This window comes from Echinococcus granulosus (genome assembly GCF_000524195.1).
Source record: "Echinococcus granulosus chromosome Unknown EG_S00027, whole genome shotgun sequence".
In the NCBI taxonomy this organism is placed as follows: domain Eukaryota; kingdom Metazoa; phylum Platyhelminthes; class Cestoda; order Cyclophyllidea; family Taeniidae; genus Echinococcus; species Echinococcus granulosus.
Genome location: NW_020170407.1, coordinates 825,899 through 849,918, shown reverse-complemented (window position 1 = coordinate 849,918; position 24,020 = coordinate 825,899). Strand labels below are relative to the sequence as shown.

Sequence of the window (24,020 nt, the reverse complement as noted above, 5' to 3'; positions counted from 1 at the left end):
ATTGGTGCAAATCCTAATTATACAATATGAAAGAATATCATTAAGAATCTTTAACTAGGAGCCAACCATCCCCATTATGTGTTGTTACGATGGTTCTCAGAGTGACAAATGCACTAGATTGGCCACTTCTTATTGAACGTGACGAAGTTCGTTGGCTCGAAGGGGATATTTCAAAAAACTTGTGCCCTTATGAAAAATTGCCTGAATTGATATGAGCGCGCAACAATTAGGAAGGATGATCTTACCAAGACCAGGTGCCAATGTCGGTTTGGATTTAACTGCCGCAGTTCCTCAAAACTGCTCAATGCAGTCTGTCTATCTGGAGCACTGTCTGGTGAAGCGTATTTCTGCTGAGAAGCGGTGTCAGCATCGCAACCTCTGAAGCACAGAATTTTCAACAAACAGGATGGTTACACAAAATCAAGTGTTATGTCATCTACATGTCCTTGAAAAAATCCAAAAGCAGGATAAATCAAGCTTTCTGGATGTAGGGGAACTTCAAACTATTTCAAATGCAGATCATTTTCGTACAACTTTTTAGGCCGTCCCATGAAAAGAAACAAATTAAACCTGAACGAATGTGTAAGAATATATGCAACGTATTACTGAGTTCTTCAAATATAAAACAATGGTTTTTTAACAACAAAACCATGTGCACTGTGTAAAATCTGAGGAAAATCAGAAAACCCTTTTAGATAGACTGTATTGGTTTAAAATGTCTAGTACACTTTCATAATTTATTAAGATCACAATGTCAAGGTTTAGAAAAACGTCGGTCAAAATACGCTGCAGAAGAAGTCAAGAATACATAATTTTGGGTGCGTTATTCTTCCCGTTTCAAGAACCAAAATTGGTGGTTCATGAGTACCTCCTTGAGAAAACTGATTATAGCATAAAGGAATCATCATGAGTACAGAAATATCTTCAAAGCGTATATAAAAGAGGTGTATTTGAGGCGATACGAATGACTTTTGATAAGTACGTTGGATTCCTTCTGTCGATAGAGCCTCTCCTGATATATCACGATAGTACAAATTCTTTGTTTCTTAACAGGACTCACCCTCGTCGTTTTGAACGTCGATTTCCCCTTTGGAGGTGTTGGAATGCAACATTAATGAGATCAACTGGCTGATCGGGTGGAAGGCACCTTAAAGTGATAAAAGTTAACATGACCATGATATTTCTTTTTGGATGCACACAGGTTTTGAAATATTTAATAGGCATGTTAGATTTCTTACATGCTTTGCTATGAAGAAAAAACCGGAAGCACCAACGGTAAATCAAAAACGATGGATTCCAAGTTCATACTCCTTGCACTTGAATGTGATCAGTCCGGCTTCTGCATTGTGAAGATGCTTTACCCTTATTTTAAACAGATGATTCATTTTCAGAGCAATTTCTAATTCCCCATATTTTGGAATAACCATCGTGAAATCACGTATAACCAGGTTGAAAGACAGTATTATTTTCTAATCAACCTCCAAATTTAAATAAATGTAGTATTGGCAACCCGATCCATAAGCAAAAGTTTGTTGGGCGAGAGCGTGGTTAGCAAACGTGGGAAGTGTTGGTCAAAAGGACGGAGATTTGCCGTTTTTACCACTTTAGGATTATTCAAAGATGACCCGCATGAAGGGCCTTGCCTGCGCTTAAAATGAGCAACGATGAGCTCAAATCAGATGAAATCGAGGTTTATGCCTCCATTCTAGACAGCACGTGAATCAGTAGGAAGGCAGTACATAATTCCATCCGCACACAGTACAGACGCTGGGTAGCTAGAAAGGTTCCACCACATGAGGTAAACACGAGTCATAAGAAAAGCCATCTCAATGCACGACTTCCTCCACCACCGGTATATCGAGACGAACCAAAACAATGCGGTATTACTATTCTCAATAGGTTTTTTACTAATAATAGGCAAAGTAGATTAATGAATCTGACAATATCAAAAAGTTTTAAGTCGATTTGGGCAGCGTACATCACAACTTAATGGGATATAGGTTACATCAGTTGCAACCAAATGGGTGAGACTACGATGAAAGGAATTAGACAAAAGTCGGTGGAAACACCTGGCTTTTAAAAAGCTATAACAAAAATGCAACCACTCGGACCTCCAAGCACTTTTTGCTGACTGAAATGAGCAACTGTCACAGTTCGTCCAACCGTACTAATCTCAGGCAAAAAAGCAAATTTCGACTCGAAACTAAACGCTTTGTAAATAGCGTCTAGAGCTATATTCTGTCAGGCAAAGGGAATCATTTTCCTGATTGTAATGAAAGCTGAGCAATGTTCCCCACATTATGTCAACCCCCAACAACATAGCAATCCGAAAAATGTAAATTCTATTGTAGTTTGAAAAAAGGCGAGAAAAGTCCAGTTGATTAACTGGAAAATAGGTGCTGCTTTATCGGCTTATAAAATGTAAGCAATGTTGGCTCGAAAAATTCGAGTGCTCGATCTACGAAGTAAGAGAGTAGACGTGAGTAGTGCAATTTATCCATCCCGTATCTCAATTTCAGTCACAGAAACAGAAGATCATGATTAATTGTTTATTCTGTTGCGTTTGACAATATTAATTAGCCAATAAAATATTTTGGTGCATGGGAACACCAAATGCCTGCCGATTGTCGAGCTAAAACCGATTTGTCTATCAAACACCCACTTTCAATTCCATTTTACAATAAGTGAACATTACGAAGCAGTACACAAACGGGGCTTACTCCATTAGTTTGAAGATTTTATCAGTCTTTTATCGCACATAAACGTTATATTCTTTACTGGGAAAATAGAAGGAGGCAAAGTCAAAAAAATTTGGATGGAATATTGCCTGGTATGCACATAATTAACAAATGCAGTATGGAAGTGACAAGCAACACGGCGGAAATATTAGCTCAACATGTCATAACACCATGTGGGCAAACTGAACACTGCTTAAAAGTAACGTTTGCGTCTGGAAAATGATTCGCACTCTGCTAAATGTTATGGAAAGCATATTGAGAAAGGCAACGACAATATACACATCGTTCCACGATATCCAATTCTCGAATTCCCTTTGTCTCATGCCTGACCTGCCCTTCGCAACAAAACCGTAATTTTCTACAGGTAATAGTACAACCCACTTTGCCGATGCACACATCATCCAGATATAATAGTGCTTCGCTGGCTTCGTAATTAATATTATTTGTTAGTACAAAAAGATTAGTCGTCATTTACAGGCAGAATTAAGCATGGATGTAGAAAATAATCTACATCATTGTAAGCAAAAAAGTAACCCTGATACGGCAAAAAGCGCACTTGTTTTTCAGTGATGAATAGAAATTTCATTTGAAGCAAAACAGATTGCAGAGAAATGTCACCCTGCTAGAATGGCAATCGGAAGAACCCTCTGACACAATCTTAGTAATGAGCTCTTTGAGCGTACTTTATATCTTCCAATGAATCTTCTTGTCATTCAAATTAAGAAGCACTTATTTTGATTCTCCACTTTCATTTTGGTCCAAAATGCACAACTTGCAGCAAGTTTCGGTTTAGCATCGTTTTAATTCCATTTTAGTCAAATATTTGACAATTAGACAATCACAAGAAATACAACGAAGAGATCGAACACACCGTTTCATTGGAAACTAAACAGCTATATCATATGAAATATTGGGTAGCATAGGAAAGTATTCGCCGGAAGGGGAGTAGATTAATATAATACGTAAATAGTTAAAAGGTTCAAACAAACAGGATCGGAAGCACTCAATGGTTAAAATGGTATGAAATTATATTTTCCTGTTTATTTTAAAATCACTCGGCCAAATTGTGAGCCCACGTTTCGCTGGGACAGCCGGTAAGATGCTACTGCAAGAATTGCAGTGCCGACCTCCAAGAAAAAGAAAAATAGATATGGAAATTACTTCAATCTCAAAATAATCTATGGTTTATCTACAAAAGCTTCAATCACTGATATTGTCGTTGCATTCGATGGTTACCGAAATAGCATAACGTGAATCCGGTCTCCACAGGCTCCTTTAAACCGATAGTTGGCATTTCAAGCATTATCTTTAATTTCTTCACTTTCCACAAAAGACCGAAAGCGCATTCAATGCCCATTTGACCGTTCAACATTGACAGTGCCACAGATTATCAAGTAGGATTTTTGATATGAAGACGTAAAAGACCGCACAAATGCGGAAAGATAACATGCAAAGTAGGCCCGTTGCTTTATGTAGTAAATATGTTAATAGTTCCAACAATGGGGTCTTAATTCCCCAAAAGAGATGCGAGCGACAATCACACAAATACAAAAGATCTCAAGAATAATACTAAGTCAAGCTTATGTCTGGATTAAAAATATCTCGCTCTAGTCTAATAAAGACACCTGCGTCTGTTTAAAAGACGAAAGGTATCCTTAAAGGAGGGTCAATTTGCAAACGTGGTGTAGATAACATCGAAATATATAAAGGGTCCGATTACCCGTCAGCTAGGGCTGCGATAACGGCTGAATCAAGGCCCCCTGAGAAGAGAACGCCAATTCGAGTGTGTAAGCACGACGATTTGGTACCTGATTTAAAACATGTTTGGCAAGTTGGTGCAACTAGGCGAACCCCAACAGCAACAGCTTCTTTAAGGAGACTCAGTAGAATATTTGCTGGTTCGTGCCTATCAAAGTGTTGAAGGGTTCTCAACTCAGAATGGCTCAAGACGGATTCACTTTTCACAGACGCGTTAAAAGGATGTGAAAGCCAAAATTGCAGGTGATCTTCGGACCAGGGATACCAAGAATCGACTCGAAATCCCCCGCCTGTTGTTGCAGAAGCCACGTATATTCCCGAGGCTGGGACTTCAGTAAAAATTCCGTTCTAAAATTCAAAACCAATATACAAATTACAGTTACTTATAAGTGAAACTAGGACGTACATCTGAACGACAGAGGCTGCCCAAATGAGAGAGATCGGAATTGCAGACAAGTGAACGCCGACCAAACTTGTCACGTCCGAAAAATATTCGTTTTGCTGATCTTTTCACAAGAATGAAGGCGAAAGGACCGCATATGGGACCAAAGAGGCGAATTATGGCATCGGTAGAACCATCACAAGCAGTCAGTTTCTCGACAATATATTGAGTATCCGACACGGACGATTGGTGGTTATAAACCCTACCATTCCAGAGGAGAATGGAATCTGGAACCTCTGATGGTCGAGAACAGAAGGCAGGATTTTGTATTAAGAAAATACTCCCATACGCCTTGTATTCGATGCCTCCGAGAGAGAAGTCCCGCATCGGCAGAGAAACTAGACCTCGGTTATCAAGAGCAGAGTGGTCGAAGCTGCTAAATTTCTATCAGTCATCAAAAAAGAAGTAGTATCACAAACTTCGTAGTTCGTAGAAGTACAGAGGAGAATCCCACACATTTCCGTCAAACACAAGAATTATTGAATAAAATAGTGGACGAGTAGAGTCTTGCAAGTAACACCGAGTCTACAAAGGATACTGTTATAAGCCACAAGAGTAGAAGTACATTCTCTTTACACGTTCAAAAAACGGAACAGATCACCCAAATGTTCACAAATAAAAGTATAGAGGAGTTAACATGGCGTTAAAAATTAGATGACACTGTTTACTTGAATTTGGAATGGCAATCAAGAAAAATCTATAAAATATTAAATAAAATATAAGGCCACGTAGACACAAACGGGATCGCACACACCCGCAGGATATTTTTGGAAATCCCTGCCGATAACCGAGAACGTTGAGACGAATAAACACATACACCTTTGTGCTGTGAAATTTGAATCTTATGCACTACGTTGTTTATGACGCAAGATTCTTTGCCTAAAAATTAATTGAAAATTGGTGTTCTAAGAGACTTAAAATGCAAAAATCGAATTTGAGTTCGACTGCACCTATTCTTTGGGCTATAAAGTCGTCATTTTTTCCCCACGTCATTCGTTTTTTACCTTAAAGTGTGCGTAAAGTTATGAATCACTCTAAAATTTTTTTACTTAGCGTAGCCATGTTTCGAATTATATCGTATTAATTTTAGCATTATGTGATATTTAAATGCACCACTGGGAAATGCATAATCTAAAAGATCAGTGGCGCACGGACCATTTTTAATTGCTGTCATTTTTACTCGTGATTTTAATTTCGCAAAGACCCAACCGCCCAACCGACTTGGCCACTGTTGGGCTTCATGTTGCTGTTTGTCGTCGATGCGATTATGAAGTATGGGACCGGTTGGTATTTCCTCATTTACCGCGTACTAACTTGGACATGTTAATTAAATACTACCTAAATGGCAGTGCTATGTTGTTTTGCCGCCGTTTTTTGGTACGCCACTTTGAATATGGAGGTAGGGTGTGCTATTGTCTCTCTCAGTGAACATAATTGTAGCGTCCCGAGACTCCCTGAAGACGAAAGAAGACAAAATACTCGGGCAGAATATGTATTCAGCGCAGAGAAGGTGTCTGGGCTATTGGCATGGCCCCAAAAGGCCAGCCCGCCCAGCGAGGTACAAAGGGGCTAATTCGAAGTACAAAAGTGGCGCCTCACCAGAACCGAGGGATAAACCACTATCGTATTACATAATACTCTCTATTCCTAAGGACGTGTTTGTGGTAAACGCAGTTTGTGGAATTCTATGGCCTAATTTAAACAATTCTGGGCACCAAGTTTTCACTGGTCACTTCTTCTTTAACTTTTGGGTTCTGTTAAATTTGCAAAAGTACCGGCTTTAAATTAGTCAAAACAATCTAGGGTTGGAGGCGAATGGCAAAGTGTTTTGTTATGTTGATCTAGTATAGGGAGTCTTGTGTTAAATGGTCATCTCCACTACTGCCGTATCCATGAGGCATGCTCGTGTCAAATGAGATACTAGTGCATTGTTGACGCACTTGTTATTGAATTGCAAATATGTCATGTTAATGGTATCGAAGCCCGTCCTAGGCCAGTCTAGATACCTTTAATTTAGATGACAGGCGGCAGTGATCCCGCGTACTCTAACCACCGTGCGGTAATGTGTTGCCATGGTGACGTAGCACCCGCGTGTTTACACAGCTATAGATTTCAAACATGGTTTGTAAGGTGATGAAATGACCAGTTGCCTAGTAGTAAGGCGTCTAAATTGCGGGAACGCTCCGTGTGGAACCGTACCTGCATCGGTGATACAGATTAGGCGCGTCATTCAATCCTGCGAGCAACCTGTTTGTAGGACACCCGGGCCTAAACGACCATGTGGGTTAATGCTTTTTTATAAAGTGTCGAGTTGTAAATATCATTTCCTATAAATAAACTCAGCCAGGGGAGCTCTCAATTTAGCATACTGTGGGAGGAAGGGGTTTCGGTGACCAGAGTTGACTATATCGTGCTGAAATATTGCCATGCACATCAAATATCTATATTTTGACAAGTTGTTAGTAGCCCTGAATAAGTTTATTCGAAATTTGCGGCATTTGCAAGTTCTAGACTTTTAATGGGCTTAACCGTTTACTCTTAAATGCACTCCGATTTAAATCGTCCCCTTTTCGAGTGAGATTTGTGATTCTAGCCTTCTTTCTCTGGCAAACGTCACGGTTGTATCACTTTAGATCACTCATGCTTGCAAAGCTGAACAGATTGCAGTCTGGTCATCTGTCAGAACCCGACCTGTAATTAGATTGGCTTACGGCCTTCGCATGCATCGTGCCTCGCATGCGTTGCGCTCCATTGCTTTTTACCAGATTGGCAATCTTGTGACTTGGATATCGCCGTTGGTGGTGTGAGGTTGGGTCGCTCATCACTCTCATGGTTTCTGGGATTTCAAAGAAAACGAATCAGGTTTGCATTATTTTTCCCCTTATTTTCAGTGTATCTGCCCATTCCCATGTTTTACATCATCCAATTCCCTCTGTTTTCATGCTTATCACGGTAGCATTTTTTGTTTGAAGTGGCGAGTACACTTTTTGCCGTGAATTTTAATTCTAGAAAGCAGCACTAAACATTTTTTTGTAATCCCAATTTTTGTAAAGCTGATTAATTTGAGGATGTTGAGTGAAATACATGTGTCCTTTCAAATTGATGTTCATGTCATTGCGCGTTCGATGATTTAAGTGATTTACTATCGTTACGCCGGTTGGTGTGTAGACATTGACCGTGTCTGCATTCATGCCTTTTCATCTGTAAAGTAAAGTATTGTAAGGTAAAGCAAAGTAAGTAAAGTAGTGGTTAAATTTGTACGACGAGTAATAGTGTTGAAGAAGTTGGATTTGGTGAAATGTACTTGCAACCTTCGGATTAAAATCGACTACACTGAATTTATTTGAACACGCGATGCTCTTGCCTTTATCCACATTCGTACTGCTTTACAATTCCATTGAACTTCCAAAACTTGGAACGGTAACGAGCTATAGACACATCACTATGCACATTTTTGAGTGCTAATTATTGATGATGAGATGAATAATACGTCTCTGATAAATTTACCTACATTTTCTGCGTGTAGTCTCCGATTGGCTCAACACAGATTCCTACGAATTCCAGAAAGGAGACATTAAACCTCAAAGAACGACATGATTTGCTACTGTTTGAGAACTCTCAAATAACTGGTGAAATTATCAGTGCTGTCACCTGAAAAGTGGGGGTATATAAGTGCCCTTCTAAAAGGTGTGATTTATTGTCAGAATACAGACCACCGAGAAGCTGGTGCAGTGGAACATTTTTTTGGTGCATACAGATTCATTCCACTTTTTTAGAGACCAAACTGATTTTTTTTGCCTTCCTTAGCCGGAAACACTTGAATTCCTGTGGAAGGAACTAATTGAATCCATTTCAGTCGGTAACAGCATTAATCCGAAGTAATCTAAACGGTGATTTGATGCTACAAGAAATTTGAGCATACGAATAGGTATTTTGCATATGCCTACCTATGATGGATTACCTGGAGGGCAATGAAATTGCGAATATTTTTTTGTTAGAGTTGAGTATTTTTACGGCTTACAAGAGGTTGCTCAATCAACTTTGGGAAGGGTTGTCAACCAATCACGATGATTGATAGAGGCTGACCTGCATAACATTTAAGAGGGTAGTCCCCAGTCGCTGCTTACAAGGTGTAGTAAAGTGGATGTGGTGAGAGCAAATTGTTAACATTATTTTACCGAAGAAAAATGCTCCCGATCATTCCAGTTATTGGATAAGGCTTTATCTCGTTGTAAAGGTGGACCGGCTGCCCACCGATGGTGAAGTGAGTCTACGTCGAACCGGTCCGCAGGGCGGGGACTTCGATTCGTTGAGCAGTTGCAGTGGCAGCAGCATCAGCGCTCCGACTCCACCCACTCGCTCGCGCATTCTCCATCGCCTGAGGCGTTTGTCAGTGCCATTGGTGCTGGGTCAATTTCTCTCTGCCTTGATAGCTGTCACCGGCATAGCCAGCAACTATCTTGTCCGCTTCGGGGTCAGCCTTCCACTCACCCAGAACCTCCCACACTACTTCCTCCTTGCCCTTGTCTACGGCATCCTCAGCTGGCACAGACTCCTCTTCCACCCCACTGATAGCACTCTCACGCGCACTCAGAACTTTTGGTACTTCCTACGCGATCGTGGCTGGCAGTACTTTATTGCTGGCACCATCGATGTGCATGCGAACTGGGCAATCGTCTCTGCCTATAGCTACACCAACCTGACCAGTGTACAGCTCCTTGATTGTCTCGCCATCCCCACAGCTATGATTCTTAGCCGATTCTGCTTGAAAACACGCTACAAGTGTGTCCACATTATCGGCGTGATCACCTGCTTGGCTGGCGCCGGAGCCATGGTTGGTGCAGACTACCTGGCAGCGAAGGCGGTCGACACCAGTGTAGGCACGGTTTCTGCTGGCGCCACCCCTCAAACCTCATCGGTGATATTTGGCGACTTTTTGGTAATCGCTGGAGCGGTAGGATACGGCGCTTCTAACGTTTATCAGGAGTACCTTGTGCGGAAGTTTGGGGTTATCGACTACCTGAGTTTCTCTGCACTTGCGGGTACTCTTTGGACAGCCATTTACTTCATCAGTCTGGAGTACAAAAAAAGTAGTGAACTAATTCACTTACCGGCAAATGTGAGTCCTTCTCCATCTTAATGTGTTACTGGTACAATCCCTAACCTTTGTGACTCCTCTAGCCGAACTTGACCGCCTCCCTGGGGTGCCTGGCGGGATATTCTGCAGCAATGTTTCTGCTCTACACTGTACTACCATTCGCCCTGTCGAGAACCAACTCGGTTTTGGTGAACCTCTCCCTTCTCACCGCGGACCTATACGCTCTGCTGATCGGTATCTACCTCTTTGGAAATATCTTTCATTCCCTCTACCTTGCGTCCTTGGGAGTAATTATGTTGGGCCTCTGCCTATTTGCCTCCAGAGACCCCATGTTCCAAGGCATGACCGAGACTCCCCTGGATGAGGACGACGCCTGATCACCCCACTTCCCTTGTTGTAAATCACCTGGTGTGTTCGCCATCAAAATCCCCATTTTTGCATTTCACTAGCCCACCTATTATTGGTGAAGACGACTCAATGGCCGTATGCCTTCTATATAACGATGCATTAGATAGGACTGGGAATTCGCGACCAACTAGTGGGTGCTGCCGGTGTTCCTCTCTGCCAAAAACAAACTGAAAACCCCTTGATTAGAGGTATGAAATCCGAATTTCTGTTAGAACGTCCGCAGATAAACCCAGCGACCACTAATTAGCAAACTGGTGTCAAATCAAGAAATGTAAGATACGCGGACCGGTTTGTGTTTATCATCCTCACTACTCATTGCCTTGTATTCTGCCAACCTATGGGGAAAAACTTACTGTACTTATGAGCTTCAAGGACCAAGGGGGATAGGTGGGAATTATATGCAACGATGAAACAGTGGGGATCCACCACTTCACATCGGAAAACCTCTCACTGACTTCACGCTTAAAATCCCCCTGCTGGGGGATCGCACTATGAAAATAGGGGAGGGACATCTCACAAGCAAGTCCTCCATCGGCTCTAGGAGCAATGAGCATCAGAGTTCGATTTACTGGAGAGGAAATCGGGGTCACCCACAATCCATTCCACATTAACCATCAAGTTAAGGAAGGCTGAGAACCACTTTGAGTCATTGCCCTTCGAAAGCATGCGATCTCGCGTCCGTTAAAGCAAGGAGTCTACTGCAACGAGGTGGTCAACCAAGGGTGGTATAGGCTGCTCGTAGCCGAAAATCATCTCCATCTCATCCGCTCGTTCACGCTTGAACTGAAAACCATCAGAAGACGACACCTCAACTTCGATGGAGCACGGAAAAACTGGGTGATTGTGCCGAAGTCGTACTCAAAAAACTGACAGACGACCACTTCTCACCTTCACCGTGATGTTCGTCATGCGGCTGATGCATTCTGTCCTTCAATTTGACGCGTAAACTGTGGAATCGCATGCCGTACTTGACTGATCGTGATCGAATGGGCACACTAGTACAACTGCCTCCATGGACGCATATCGGGCTAACCACTATGTACACCAGTGGTTGCTTTAGGCATGTCATTAGGGAAAAGGACGCGGTTCCTCACTTTGAACTGACTACCCGTCTCCTCGGAGAAGAGATCGGGAGTGTGTTTAGACTCACTAAAGGCCTCAAAGGAGTGCGTAGAGAACCACTTGTAAAATATTGGTATTGTTCGCCACAAAAGTGTAGTCATTATCGCCACTCTCCACATACCAAACTCAGGTGGAAATAGTAAACTGGATGGCGCAATTCTCAGGTTTATGACAGTGCACCATAAAGTACTTGTCAACAAGAATGAAACCACGGCGAGTACCCAACGAGAGGAATGCCGAACGTCTTAGCTTCATCGTGTCGCTCTGGCACACTCTCAGGAAACTACATAGTCTTTGCTTTTTGAAGGATGTGCGAGAGAGCCGGACGAAATCAAAAAAAGTAAAAGAATAGTAACGCTCCCAACATGGGGAACACTCACGCTCTAATGTGGATCCAGACAAATTCTTGAGAAGCAAAAACGTTTGCTTAAAATGAACATTGTAATGGAACATAATTATATTGGATGAATGTAGTGATCTAGAAGCAAATGAAGTTAAGGCAAAGATGAGAAACCGATATACTGCCATAAAGGAATCCATGTCCGTGCCAAAAGCAGAAAAAGTGGCATAGCCTTTTCCAGCAAAGATGTTTGAGAATCGCATTGTAGCATATGCACCGGTGGGGACAAAATGCGCATTTTCAAGACCCATATTGCTAGAAAAGCAAGAACCAGGTTTAAGCGAATGAAGAGGCTAGATAGATGCACCTAGGTTAACGGCAATTGGGTCAACCAGCTTAATTAACTAGTTAATCTACGGTTTTTGACAAAGCAATGACCGTATATAAAATTAGTATTAGGCTGCAAAATTCTTATTCCCAATTGGCAGCAAATCTATTTAATTGCGAAATGAAAATATCGACCAGGTAACCTTAAGTACGTTTACCTAAACAACTGAAACTGCTAGATTCTAGGGAATTTGGGCTTTGAAAGGCAAGTTGACATGTATTTTTTTGTTGTGGGTGTACAGCAATCCATTGAGTATTCGGGTTCTAGAATTCGCGATCTGGCGAAATATTCGTTTAGGACTAGCTAACTCTCAATTGTGATTGAATACGGTTTTATTTATAACAAGCCATCTTCTTTATCATAACTTCTTTCCAAATTAGTAATTTTGTGATTCTGATTATAATTTTGAGTACAAAATTGGCAAGAAAACTTCTTTAACAGCAAATGTAGCGTCTTTGGAAGAATGGGCAATACAGCAGCCACTCAAGGAGCCTCCTTTAAAATAGTTCCCTTGTTCATGCATGTTCATTCATGTCCTAAGCTAACTTGTAGATTGAATTAATCTGCTTTAGCGCAGGAATGGGATGAAATTCGATGCCTATATTCAAGACCTACCCTTTCGTTGTCACTTTTTGGCTCGTATTCTACGTTCGCAATCCGTGTTCGACTCCAAGGCCGGACGTTGCTAATGCCTGAGGCATCACTATGTAGTAACACGATTGGTGGCCTCTCGATTCTGGTGAAGGGTCCGTTCAGGGCTACTGTAGCGTCCCGAGACTCACTGAAGACGAAAGAAAACAAAATACTCGGGCAGAATATATATTCAGCATAGAGGTGTCTGGGCTATTGGCATGGCCCGAAAGGCCAGCCCACCCAGCGAGGTACAAGAGGGCTAATTCAAGGTATAAAGGTGGCGCCTCGCCGATATCGAGGGATAAACCACCATCATATTACACAGCCTCCCTCCTCTTTTGAGCGTCATCACCGGCGCCCCCGCAGGTCAACCTCCCGCGTCAGCCATTGCAACTTAGTCGGTGCTGTAAACACCCACGACCCGACCGTGCCAATCACCAAATTAGGGCGCAGTTGAGGAGATACTTGACCTCAACGTTACTAGTCCCTCTTGGCAGCCTAACTAGATCTGGAATTTCGTCTGGTTTAGGGACTTGATTCAGGACAGGGAGTTGCGCTGGCCATCATGCGTGTCCGTAGACGGATGTAGGAACACTGGCCTAAAAGTAGATTCGAGTAAGGAAGGACGGGATTCAATACAGGTCCATGGGGCACGGTATGGGAAATCTGTAACGAAACTTCCAGATTGTTCACGATTAGTGTCGCTTCAGTCGTTAACAGCTTTTCTGCAGAACACGGGACTGGGATGGATGCCGAAGGTAGACGTCAATATTGACCCTTCTATTAGGGGTCATCACCATTCTCCCATCCGTAGCATATGTACTTCTTCCGCTCCGCTGTTTACCACGCAGAAGTGGAATATCAGGATCCACGTCCTTTAAGATCGGATTCGCTTTCCGCTGCCACCAATGTAGCGTCCCAGACCCCCTGAAGACAAAAGAAGACAAAATACTCGGGCTTATTCTTCATCAGGGTATTCACAGATCGCTAAAGTAATATATCTTCTTAGGTCCTACAGGTTATTTCAACTTTAGGAAAGACCGTCTGTCTATTGTTATTATTTGTACTAGTAAACTTCGGATAAGATTTCGTGCATGCACAGTGGATAACACTTTAGGAAACATCCAACTGCACTGGTGATATCAAAAACTCATATATAAAAAAATTGGAACATAGCGAGTAGGAAGTGCTGCAATATAATTAAAAATGAGGTTTTAAAATGTTTGTTAATAAACAATTTTCCAAGGCGTAAGCCCAATTCATATTTGCACCTTAATTTGTGGCATCGTATAACGGTTCTAGTTCGGAACATCATCGTTATTATTGTCTCGGCTACGAGTTTTGTCGAAATGGGTGTTTACGGTTACAAAGCTGACCTGCGCAGTCTTTTAACTTCCCCTAATTTTGTACTTCGCGGAGTTTCTGTCGTAAGTGATTTACTGTTTGATAATGTCTCGTCTGAAGATATTTTGCATAATCATTTTAGCTTGTATTGACCGAGATGGTTATTTTGCTGGACGCTGTATGTTTTACAGCAGTGGTTCAGCCTGTAGTTTCGCATTATCGGTCACAAGCCTTGGGTTGATTTTCTGTCTTGTCTACATGGCGATTGATGCTGGCTTCCTATGCTTGCTGCAAAAATATCGCAGGTACATCGCCATGGTCGAACTAGGGTTCAGTGGTAAGCCTTCCTAAGTATTCTACATCCCGTTTTGTCCTCGGTGACCACGAATATGTTTATTTTGCTAACATTTTTATAGGCTTTTGGACGTGTGCGTTCTTTATACTATTCTGTTACACGGCGGATCATTGGCGAATTTCGGACGCGGACCCAAATGACTTGGATTTGATAAGCTTGAATAACATTCGTGCGTCCATCGCCTTTGCATTCTTTTCAATATTTTCCTGGGTAAGCCGCAAGTTCATGTTTCTGCTAATTCTTGGTAAATTTCCCATATTCAAACGTCTTTTCTCCGAGAAATCATTTGTAAAAAGGAGGATATCTGGTGTTTTTCCTTGCGGAAGTTGCGCCACTCAAAGGTCTATGTTTGTCGTCAAGCTGGCTATGCTGTTGAGCTGTGTACATGCCTTAAGTTGGAATATTTGTGAGCAGCGACCGAGGGCATTTTCTTTTTGATTCAATTCTATAATTCCTCATTGTATTAAACCTTTGATTTGGTCTAATGTAGGTCTTTTCCAATGTAATCCACGCAATAGAAAACAAACAAAGCTCAAGTTTTTTTGAGTATTTGTCTTCTTTGACCAGATAATTTTTGCACAGTGGGACTTTTTGTTGTTCTGATTGCGCCATTGGGTCGTTTTATCCTTCAGCTTCATTTCCTATTATGATGCATTATTTTCATGTCGGTCCTATTTGCTTTCATGCCTTCTAAGCATCCTACTTCTATTGGGATACTTAGGGGAAAAATTCTACTTATTTTGTGGCTTTCTCTATTCGTGTTTTATGTTACCTATGTCCCTTCATTTCTGTTAGCCATATTGTGCTGCTATCGCATATCGCCTATAAATGTCTATGCTGGTTAGCACCACCCATGGCGATATGCAGATTCCATATGCCTGCATATGGTGTATTCACACCCACAGTCAGTAAATGCTGCTGAAAAGCGTGGTTTATTTATGGTGATTTTCTCTCATTATCTTAAATCATCATTGGTCCTGTGAACACACAATGGCTGCGTTGGTTGTCTGTGCTTAGGTGTGGGAAGGTAAGGCGAAGCTAGGGTTAGATAACCATATCGTGTTAATTTACCTGAATATCAGGTTGCACGTCATCGAATTATATCGATCACATGGGTTTATACGTGAATCTGTCTGCGAAATCTTGTTTGCCTCGGATTGCACGAAGTTCGAGGATTGTAACATCATTTCTCTATTTATGCATGCAGTTATCCTATGAGATGCCTAGTAGCTTATTTAATTCTATCGATTGTAATTAAGCTACTGCATTTCAAGGAGACACCCACGTTAAACCCCGTCAGATCCTATAACGCGGAGCTAGCTAAGTACTCCGCTGATCACGCGTTCGCTTTAGCTTGTTGTCTCTAATCCCCATACTCTACCATCATAGTCCATTTGTTTTCTCTGTGGTTCGTATGTCTTTCATTTCTGATACTCACACGAATGAGGAAAGAATTGTGGCTTTTGTTCGCTTAGTTGCAACTGCCTATTATTTTGTCATAGAAATTTGTATGTTGGTAATCGCTTGAACAGCAAATGCTCTTCAATAAACCTGTTATAGGCAGTGATTGTTGCTTAAATTTTGTCCTTAAAGTAACAACAATTTTGCAGTTGGCGCTTTTAGTTTGGACTGCCACTTTCTTAGCAGATAGGAGTGAGGTCCCAGTATCACTATCTCTCTCAACGACGTCTCGAAGTCGGTTAAGATCAGTACAATTAGGGGGGAGGGAAATATCAGTTATTACATAATCGGGGGAATTTTCGGTCGTATAGAGGCTGCATGAGAAGTACCGGTGCAGCAGTTGACAAGTCTGAATGCGAACTGGTAAGTTATACACAAGATCTTTCGACTCGTCAAAAAGGTCACCCCTTTTTGTCTGCTCTTTTACGATTTCACTGTGCGGTTGGTGACAAGGATGGCATACCTTTTCATTGTGTAATGTTCTAGCGTTTGATTCAGCGCAGAGAAAGTAAATATACCTCAAAGCTGGAGCACTCATGCTTTGCAAAAGTTTTGTTTTCATAACCAGGCCATGTGTTCCCTAACAGGGTGGTATGACGTATACGGCCTATAATCGCTACATTTCCATCCAAAATTACAATCAATATGCGGATGATGTGACTGAGGCGAGTCGTGATCCCCACAGGAGTGAGACAGGCGGTGGTTACATCGACTACTTTAACCATTCACCCTCAGTGGCGCAGGCCAGTTTCGACGCCTCCGCTACAATGGACGACGAATTCATCGCCGATGGCCAACACCGAGCTGGCGACACAGAGTTACTTACCTCTTAATCTCCTCTAGTCTTTCCTCCACCATTTTGTGGTGCTACTCCCATTCATGCATTGCTTCACCTCATTTCCACCATATGTTGCCACTTTATATTCCTTTTATACATCCTCCCAAACTTTGCGAACTTTATCCCCTACTTTCCTTTCTGAATTACGGCCTAATTTTTCCAATTGCTAACAATGTATCCGGATATTTGAAGGCAAGCTTCTCATTCATTGCTCACATGTGTGTGCATGCGAATGGATTTCACAAAGTTATGTACTTGATCGACGAAAAGTTTTGGGACTGGTATAATGCTATGATCAAAGAGCATCAGAAATGCGCTGAGTACACACATACCTGGTTTTATGTCTTATGTGATCTGTTGCAATAAAACATGGATGACATCAAGAAAGTTGAGATGAGGCTATACCCTCTGGATGATCATTCCTATGTCAGCCATTGCTGACATTTAATGCATCTCCACACGAGACATTTTAATTGATGATTTTGATCTCGACGTTACATAACTTTAGGTGAAATAGAAAGTCTATCGAGGCCAGTACAAGAATTTGATAGTTCCCCACTGGATGCACATGTTGCAGATCTTTCAGTCATGCTTGACTAATTTGTCTTCACTAGTAAACCCTAACTCATTGACTCCTCTGAGTTTTAACGCAAGGCACTTCGGGTCGACAACCGGATAGCACGGAGTGCAGTCACTTTCAATGTGAGATCGATGAGAAGTCATGATCAGACGTATTCTACGTCAATTCGAAGTGAGGTTGATTCAAATTGGATCCAACAGGCGGTCCGCAGTAGCCCTAAACTCCACACTCCCTTGTCCAAACTCTGAAGGCCTCATTTAACATGGTTTAATAATTTTCTGCTTGTTGGTGCATAAAATGAGTATCACATTAGCGTTAACACATATGCCCTATCCAACCTGTTTTCTCAGTGTCAAACTCCAGATTGGAGGCCATACAAACGTTGACCGTGTTGCTTTCTCTGCTGCTCCATTAATTCATCCGATGGAGAAACTAGTTTCCATGACCTAACGAAGATGCGAATAGCAACAATTCTATTTTACGTATCCTGAAAAAGAACAATTTGAAAGAAAGCCGCAAACTAAAGCCGTTGTTGCTGGAGCTACGCCGATAGACACCTGAAAAACCACTCATCATATTGTGAGCATCGTAGGGTCTACCTCCACTAGGCTATTGGAGGAAAGAGATGGGAAGGGAAACAGGCGTATATTAAAACACGTGATTGCGTGAAAAACACATGGAGTTAGTGGATTGGCCACCTACTCGTCGAAAGCCCATATGTATTGGGTGTTTGCGTGGAATGTGCTTGGCAGATCGAGTGTACGGGAAGTAGGTGTGCGTAAACAGAAGGATGAGAGGGGCACAGCCATTTATACCAAGAAAAAAAAGATGAGAAGGGAGAAAGAGAGAAAACAAAGTCACGAGAGGAGACAACAGTGTAAGCGTGTGTGAAGAGAAGCTAATTTAGGTGTTGTTGAAGAAGTTAGCAGGAAACTGGTCGATCTGAAATTGCTCCGATCTCTGGACTCCATTCTGTGTGAAGAGGAGACGTAGACGAAGACGCAGAGGTTGCTGCAAAAAAGTATTGGTAAGAAGTGGAGAGAGGTGAAAGGTGATATAGAGAGATGGTAAGAAAACTAACCCGGTTGGGATTAGACACCTTAAAGACCTGTGTCACAGGCGAGATACTGGAGACGGGGACGGCGGGCAGCAGACAGGTCGCCGATGGCGGGAACATCTCCAGCTGGAAGGTCTTAGGCACAGCAACCTGTAGTTCAAAGGACTCAATGGGGAGCGTGCCGGTGTTGTGCGAAGAGGCACGGATCTGAATGCACGGCGGTACCGAGGAGGCAAAGCTCAGATCCAGAGGATCGCTGGAGCGCTCGAAATCGAGCACCACGCGGATACTGTTCGCATCGTACACCATCATTGGTGGTGCTAGTTGTGAAGCTACCACTGTTGATGATGCTGTGAAACCGTTGGACGGCCGTGTCGTTGAGGCCGTTGCTAAAATAACGGATGCAAAATAAAAATTGTTATTAAAACAGGGCATCAACCCAGTTTTGCAATAGTTTTGCTTCGGGTAGTATTAGTTAATCCATTGCGAAACTGAAATTTAATGCTACTTCCCACTGGATTACATTGAAAATTTGGGAACATTCAGAACAGCAGCTCTTTCCATGAAGCGTACATGCTAATCGGTAATTAAATAGGTTGCGCAGATGAAAACCTTACTGACTTGAGTAAAAATCAACAGCAACAAAATTTTGTGCATATAAAGATAACGGGAGCCCAGTAAACACATTAAACACAAAAGTAAACGAATAATGCATCTTATTACTTACTGGAAAATATGTTACCTAAACCACAAGAGCATTTGGATTATACCTAATCGAAATATGGCAGCAACGGCAAGCTCACATTTCCGACCAGGCTCACCTGTGCAAGTAGTCGGTGCAGCGTCTGAGAAAAGTGAGTTGATGGAACTGGACATTTGGGCGGAAGGAGCTGATGCAGGCACTTGTTGCTGAGACCTTGTTATTGGTGTTTCGACCATGATTAGATCCAGAAGATCGTTGGTAGGAGTGCGAATTCCAGACCTCCCAGTGTTGATATTGACTTAAAGGGAGTGCAGGGAATTAGCTTAACGTTCATTCGCCATGTAAGTGAATCACAGTTGAGTTAATCAAGCTTGCTAAACAGTGAGCAGACGTATAAAAGTGACAACATGAGAGGAGGCAATAAGATCATAGTTTTTGACTCTTAAGAAGCTTTACAATTTAGGTAAATTATATCACTACCAAATGTATTAATTATTTTGCAGTGAGAAAGCTAACTAACTACAACATGGATAGAAGTAGTGCATTAGTGGGAATTCCTATCATAAAGTATGCAATGCCTAAGAATACAATTATGAACCGGTGTAAAAAAAACCCTTCAACTTAGTAGTTTGCGGCCACGACACCTTAGAAACTCACTATAGTTGGTATTTCAACAACAATTTCATCTGTTTATGTCAAAATTTGTCAAACTCATTTTGAAGCAGCTTCTGAAGCTATAGACAAGTGAAATGCCTTTAATGATGCCTGACATAAGATTAATGCAGCGGTATAGGCAGCTCGAAAAGTGAATTATTAGACTGGCTAATTACAAACAAACAAACGGTAATCCGTAGGAAGAAATAAAAAACCCCGTTGCAGATGATGCTCTTACTGTTAGAAGTGAGTCAGCTATCCAAAACACCCAAACTCAAATCGATGAGCATTAAGATACCAAAATCAAAGAACAATCAACAATGCTGCTATTTTAATTCGATAATCTAGAATTATTCAAAATTATCAACATCATTCGCTAAAGACCCATAAGAACCGGCCAACCAGCTACAGCGAGCGAATGCCTACTTCAATTAAGCTGACGGTGATAAACAGGTTTTATGGGACACCTCAGAAACGTGACCAAAGAGGACTCACATATTTGAGCGGAGGAAGATGACGAAGGAAAAGATGAGGATGGATCACCAAGAAGATCCAAAAGGTCGTTTGCGTCGGCTTTCGAAACCTGCGCGGAGGTGACATTACCAACGGGTGGATCCACAGACACACCAACACCATTCTGCCCCTCAGTATCAGCATCTATGTCGCCATCGACAACCTCGGAAAGAAAATTGTTGGAGGGTGCAAAGACGGGCATGCAGGCGAAGAGACCCTCGCGGAAGCCGTCCACACGTCTGTTGAAGACGGCGAAGTACTCCACTGAACGCTGCTGCAGCTCCAGATGCATGCTGGTTGAGTAGAGCTGCACCAGAGATTTGATGCGGCTGTGATGATGGATAAGTAAGAGATGAAATGAAGAAAAGGACTAAAGAAAAAAAAGAGTCGCTTACTCCTGATGTGCGGGTCCAAGTCGGACGCTGAGCTTCATAACAGTGGATACGACCATCTCCTTTGTCGCTAGGCTGCAAGTAGGGGAGGTGAGGGCGGTGGCGAAGAGATCTATGATATCCATTTCCGTAATTTTCTGTTGCTGCTGCCCCTCGAAATCATCCCCACCGATGCCTCTGCCATGCACCAAGAGGTCCGCGTACTCGCCCGTGCACCACGTGGCCACCTATGACGATAATGATGAGTCACAATGATTATACACACAACGGTATGTACGCAACAGTTTTGCAATGCGTTTAAATAGGTAGCGTTTCTCGGTTATAACAAACCACAATAATCTGAGCACTTTCATATACAACAACCAAATACTGCCCAGGAAACAAAAGAATAAGTAATGAGGAGGAAAACCGGTGCCAGCGATCCCGAATCTCACCGACTGGTCATGGTTAAGAGCACACCTTACAAAACCGCGAATGGCTCGAATTTACATCTTTCATTAAAAGAAACATCCATGCTGAAAATAGAAAATACACGGTTGTCTATAGACAATATGACGCATCGATGAGCGGGTGGTAAATAGCAATTTCATTACTGAGTGTGGGAAAATTTCAGACAAATTACCGAAGTTTGTCTGACGAAATTATCATAAAAAGATTCTGTTGATACTTCACTGGCGTGGTGAGTAGATTTGAACAGAATAAAAAAATTAACAGAATATTAAACGATATACTGATTATACCATCTACAATACTTGTCACCCGGATTTCCCACATATTTATAAGGGAACCTCCAGATACGTATACTCGATATTGTATTCAGAGATAAATCGAGTCACAATACCATATTTCAAATTAACAGTAGTTGAATAAATGCAACTTTGCAAGATTAAAGCTGCCATGAGGCTAAGAAACTGAAACACTAAGATGCGGATATAAGGTGGAATCTTCACCACTTTAACCGGAAGTCAAACAAATGACATATTTCCAAAAGTCACTTATTTAATATTACAAAAAGGAACATTTCAGCTCAATCAGCCAAGAGACATATTCGAATATCTCAAGCAAGTTGGTATAGGACTTACGCAGCAAAATTAAAGCCGCTAAATATTAAAAAAGATACTTTCAAAAGGCCCATTCAAACTCAAGGTAAATTTTCTGATGACTTCGGACTTTTGAACCAGTCATGCCCAATGCAACCAATGAGAATCCAAAGGCAGAGGCGAAAGTCATGGCTGTCAGTAAACAGTTAGGAATAAAACTCGAACAATAAGAGACGAGAGAAATGTGGTACTCAAACTGACTTGAACGAGTGGCTGTTGGGTCATGTCCTCCCGCATCGACTTGAAAAGCTGGGACACCGCATAAGCGTGCAGCTCGGGCGATTGAGAGATTAGATAGACCATGGAAGCCACCACATCATCCCGAGCTCGATTTCCGGCCTTACATGAGGGAGTGAAAGCAAGGGCGGAAATAAGAACATTTGTGGAGGTTAGGGGGGTCGTTCTCAAGGTTGTACTTACCAGCTTCAGAACAGTCAGAGTGGTGTCAACGCGCCATCGTTTGGTGGGGGAGTATTTCTCCACAGCCGTGATGATCTTCGAGCAGACGTCAGACTTGAACTCAACGTCACAGTTCTCCAGGAACCACAACAATTCCTTGATCACAGTCTTCACCGTCGAGGCGTTGATGAGAACGCAACAGAGGTCAAGAGCTCGCCTGAACAAACCGTGCGTTTAAAAAATAGTGGCAATAGGAAATTTAACAGCACACTTTGATTCATCATCAGCCCTTACCGTTGAATCGACGTATCCGGATCTTTTAGACACTCTAGAATTGTGGCACGATGACGCTGAACAGCACGCTGGTCGACACTGACAACACGTAGTAGAGTGTTCAACGAGACGTAGCGAATATTCTTATCCGTATTCAGCAGAAAGCGTCCCAGAATATTGATTGCCAGCACCTTGATAGGTTAAGGAAAGCATGTGGATTAGTAAAGAGCGAAAGACAATCCAAAAAAAATGAGACTAAATACTCGGCACGATCTTATGAGAGAAACAATAGAAATTCAAGTTTCGAATCCGTTGTGGAACCTAACAAAGCAATATAATGACTTATGAGTACGTGAAAACGAACGAAGGTGAAGGCGTACACGAAGTCCAGGATCTGACTCAATACCCATGATGGTGAGAACAATTTCATAGAGGATAGCGTGGCCGACGTTTTTGGTGGTTTCAGTGCTGGTAGCCACTTGGGCGAGAATGTCATTCATTGCCTCACTAGCCGCCTTGTCGCCGCGACCAAGAATACGCATCAAACGCAGAATTTTTACCTACAGAAGGCCCAAAAATTCACCTTACTCCATCAAACATAGTTCGCAACTCGTTGAATGGGGAAGAGAGTCTTCCCGATCCAACAAACACCGATGTTAAGAGAATCGCCAGCCATAGTAATGAACACAATTTATAGAACAGCGTAACTGTGTGAAGAATACTCAGCAAAAAGGTAAACAGTTGTAAAACATCCACTAGTTTGTAAAAAGATGTGAATTTTTATTTACAGTGACATTCAATTTGAATGAATTCACCTGAATTTAGCGGCTAAGATGTGATAATGAGCGCTGACTTGTAACTCTGCCAACATTTTGCCAAAGCTTTTGAGCTATGCCGGGTGAGAATGGGAGTTCTACGAACTTCCTACCTGTAAAAAGGGGTCATTGATTTTATTGACTTCATGATCTGGCGAGTAGCCAGTGGTCACCAGAGTCTTCAGTGTTCGCACCAGACTTGGTACCATTTGCTGAAATAAAAATAATCAACCACGTAGCGTCCCGTGAAATCGGCGTTACAATACACGTTCACATTGAGGAAGTCACACCGTATATTAAATCAAAAGATCTGAGCCTTGAAGATAGGTATATGCAGTTTGGTTACCTTTCTAAAGTATTTCAAGGTGTCCGGGCTTCGTTCACACATCTCAGTGATGAGGCAGACGGCTGTGAGGAGAACGCCGTTGTTCTTCTCGGTAAGTAGAGCACGAGTGCAAGGAATGAACATTTCCATTAGTTCGGGTACCTTGCGAACTATTCGGAAGGCACACAGCGCCGCCTAGTTGCGTAAATATGAAAGAGAAATATGACGAGACGAAATAAACTCGTCAGGTAATCTACAGTTTTATCTCACAATCGGTGCATGAA

The 24,020-nt window shown here is 42.2% G+C and overlaps 4 protein-coding genes across 4 annotated transcripts in view; 2 read left to right on the top strand and 2 right to left on the bottom strand. All coding sequences in view use genetic code 11, as the record gives it.

The window, feature by feature from the left end:
• EGR_04426 (Asparagine synthetase domain-containing protein) overlaps positions 1–4,110 on the bottom strand; it is a gene marked incomplete at both ends in the record, with an annotated part of 24,392 nt that extends 20,282 nt beyond the window's left edge. Inside the window, 3 exons of the mRNA XM_024493675.1 lie at positions 246–378; positions 1,061–1,147; positions 3,989–4,110. Of these exons, the coding sequence (XP_024351996.1) occupies positions 246–378; positions 1,061–1,147; positions 3,989–4,110 (342 nt within the window). The remainder of the gene's footprint in view (positions 1–245; positions 379–1,060; positions 1,148–3,988) is intronic.
• A 344-nt stretch (positions 4,111–4,454) lies between these two features.
• On the bottom strand, positions 4,455–7,760 carry EGR_04425 (Asparagine synthetase domain-containing protein; the record flags this gene model as incomplete). Its single annotated transcript, XM_024493674.1, has 3 exons — positions 4,455–4,844; positions 4,903–5,322; positions 7,650–7,760. 3 exons carry the CDS (start codon positions 7,758–7,760, stop codon positions 4,455–4,457), a joined length of 921 nt encoding a protein of 306 aa, XP_024351995.1.
• A 532-nt stretch (positions 7,761–8,292) lies between these two features.
• Positions 8,293–10,413, top strand: EGR_04424 (Solute carrier family 35 member; the record flags this gene model as incomplete). The annotated part of the gene is made up of 3 exons (XM_024493673.1): positions 8,293–8,358; positions 9,176–10,057; positions 10,120–10,413. 3 exons carry the CDS (start codon positions 8,293–8,295, stop codon positions 10,411–10,413), a joined length of 1,242 nt encoding a protein of 413 aa, XP_024351994.1.
• Positions 10,414–14,276: 3,863 nt separating this feature from the next.
• Positions 14,277–16,920, top strand: EGR_04423 (Synaptogyrin-1; the record flags this gene model as incomplete). Its single annotated transcript, XM_024493672.1, has 4 exons — positions 14,277–14,354; positions 14,392–14,608; positions 14,688–14,836; positions 16,675–16,920. 4 exons carry the CDS (start codon positions 14,277–14,279, stop codon positions 16,918–16,920), a joined length of 690 nt encoding a protein of 229 aa, XP_024351993.1.
• Between the last annotated feature and the right edge of the window lie 7,100 nt (positions 16,921–24,020).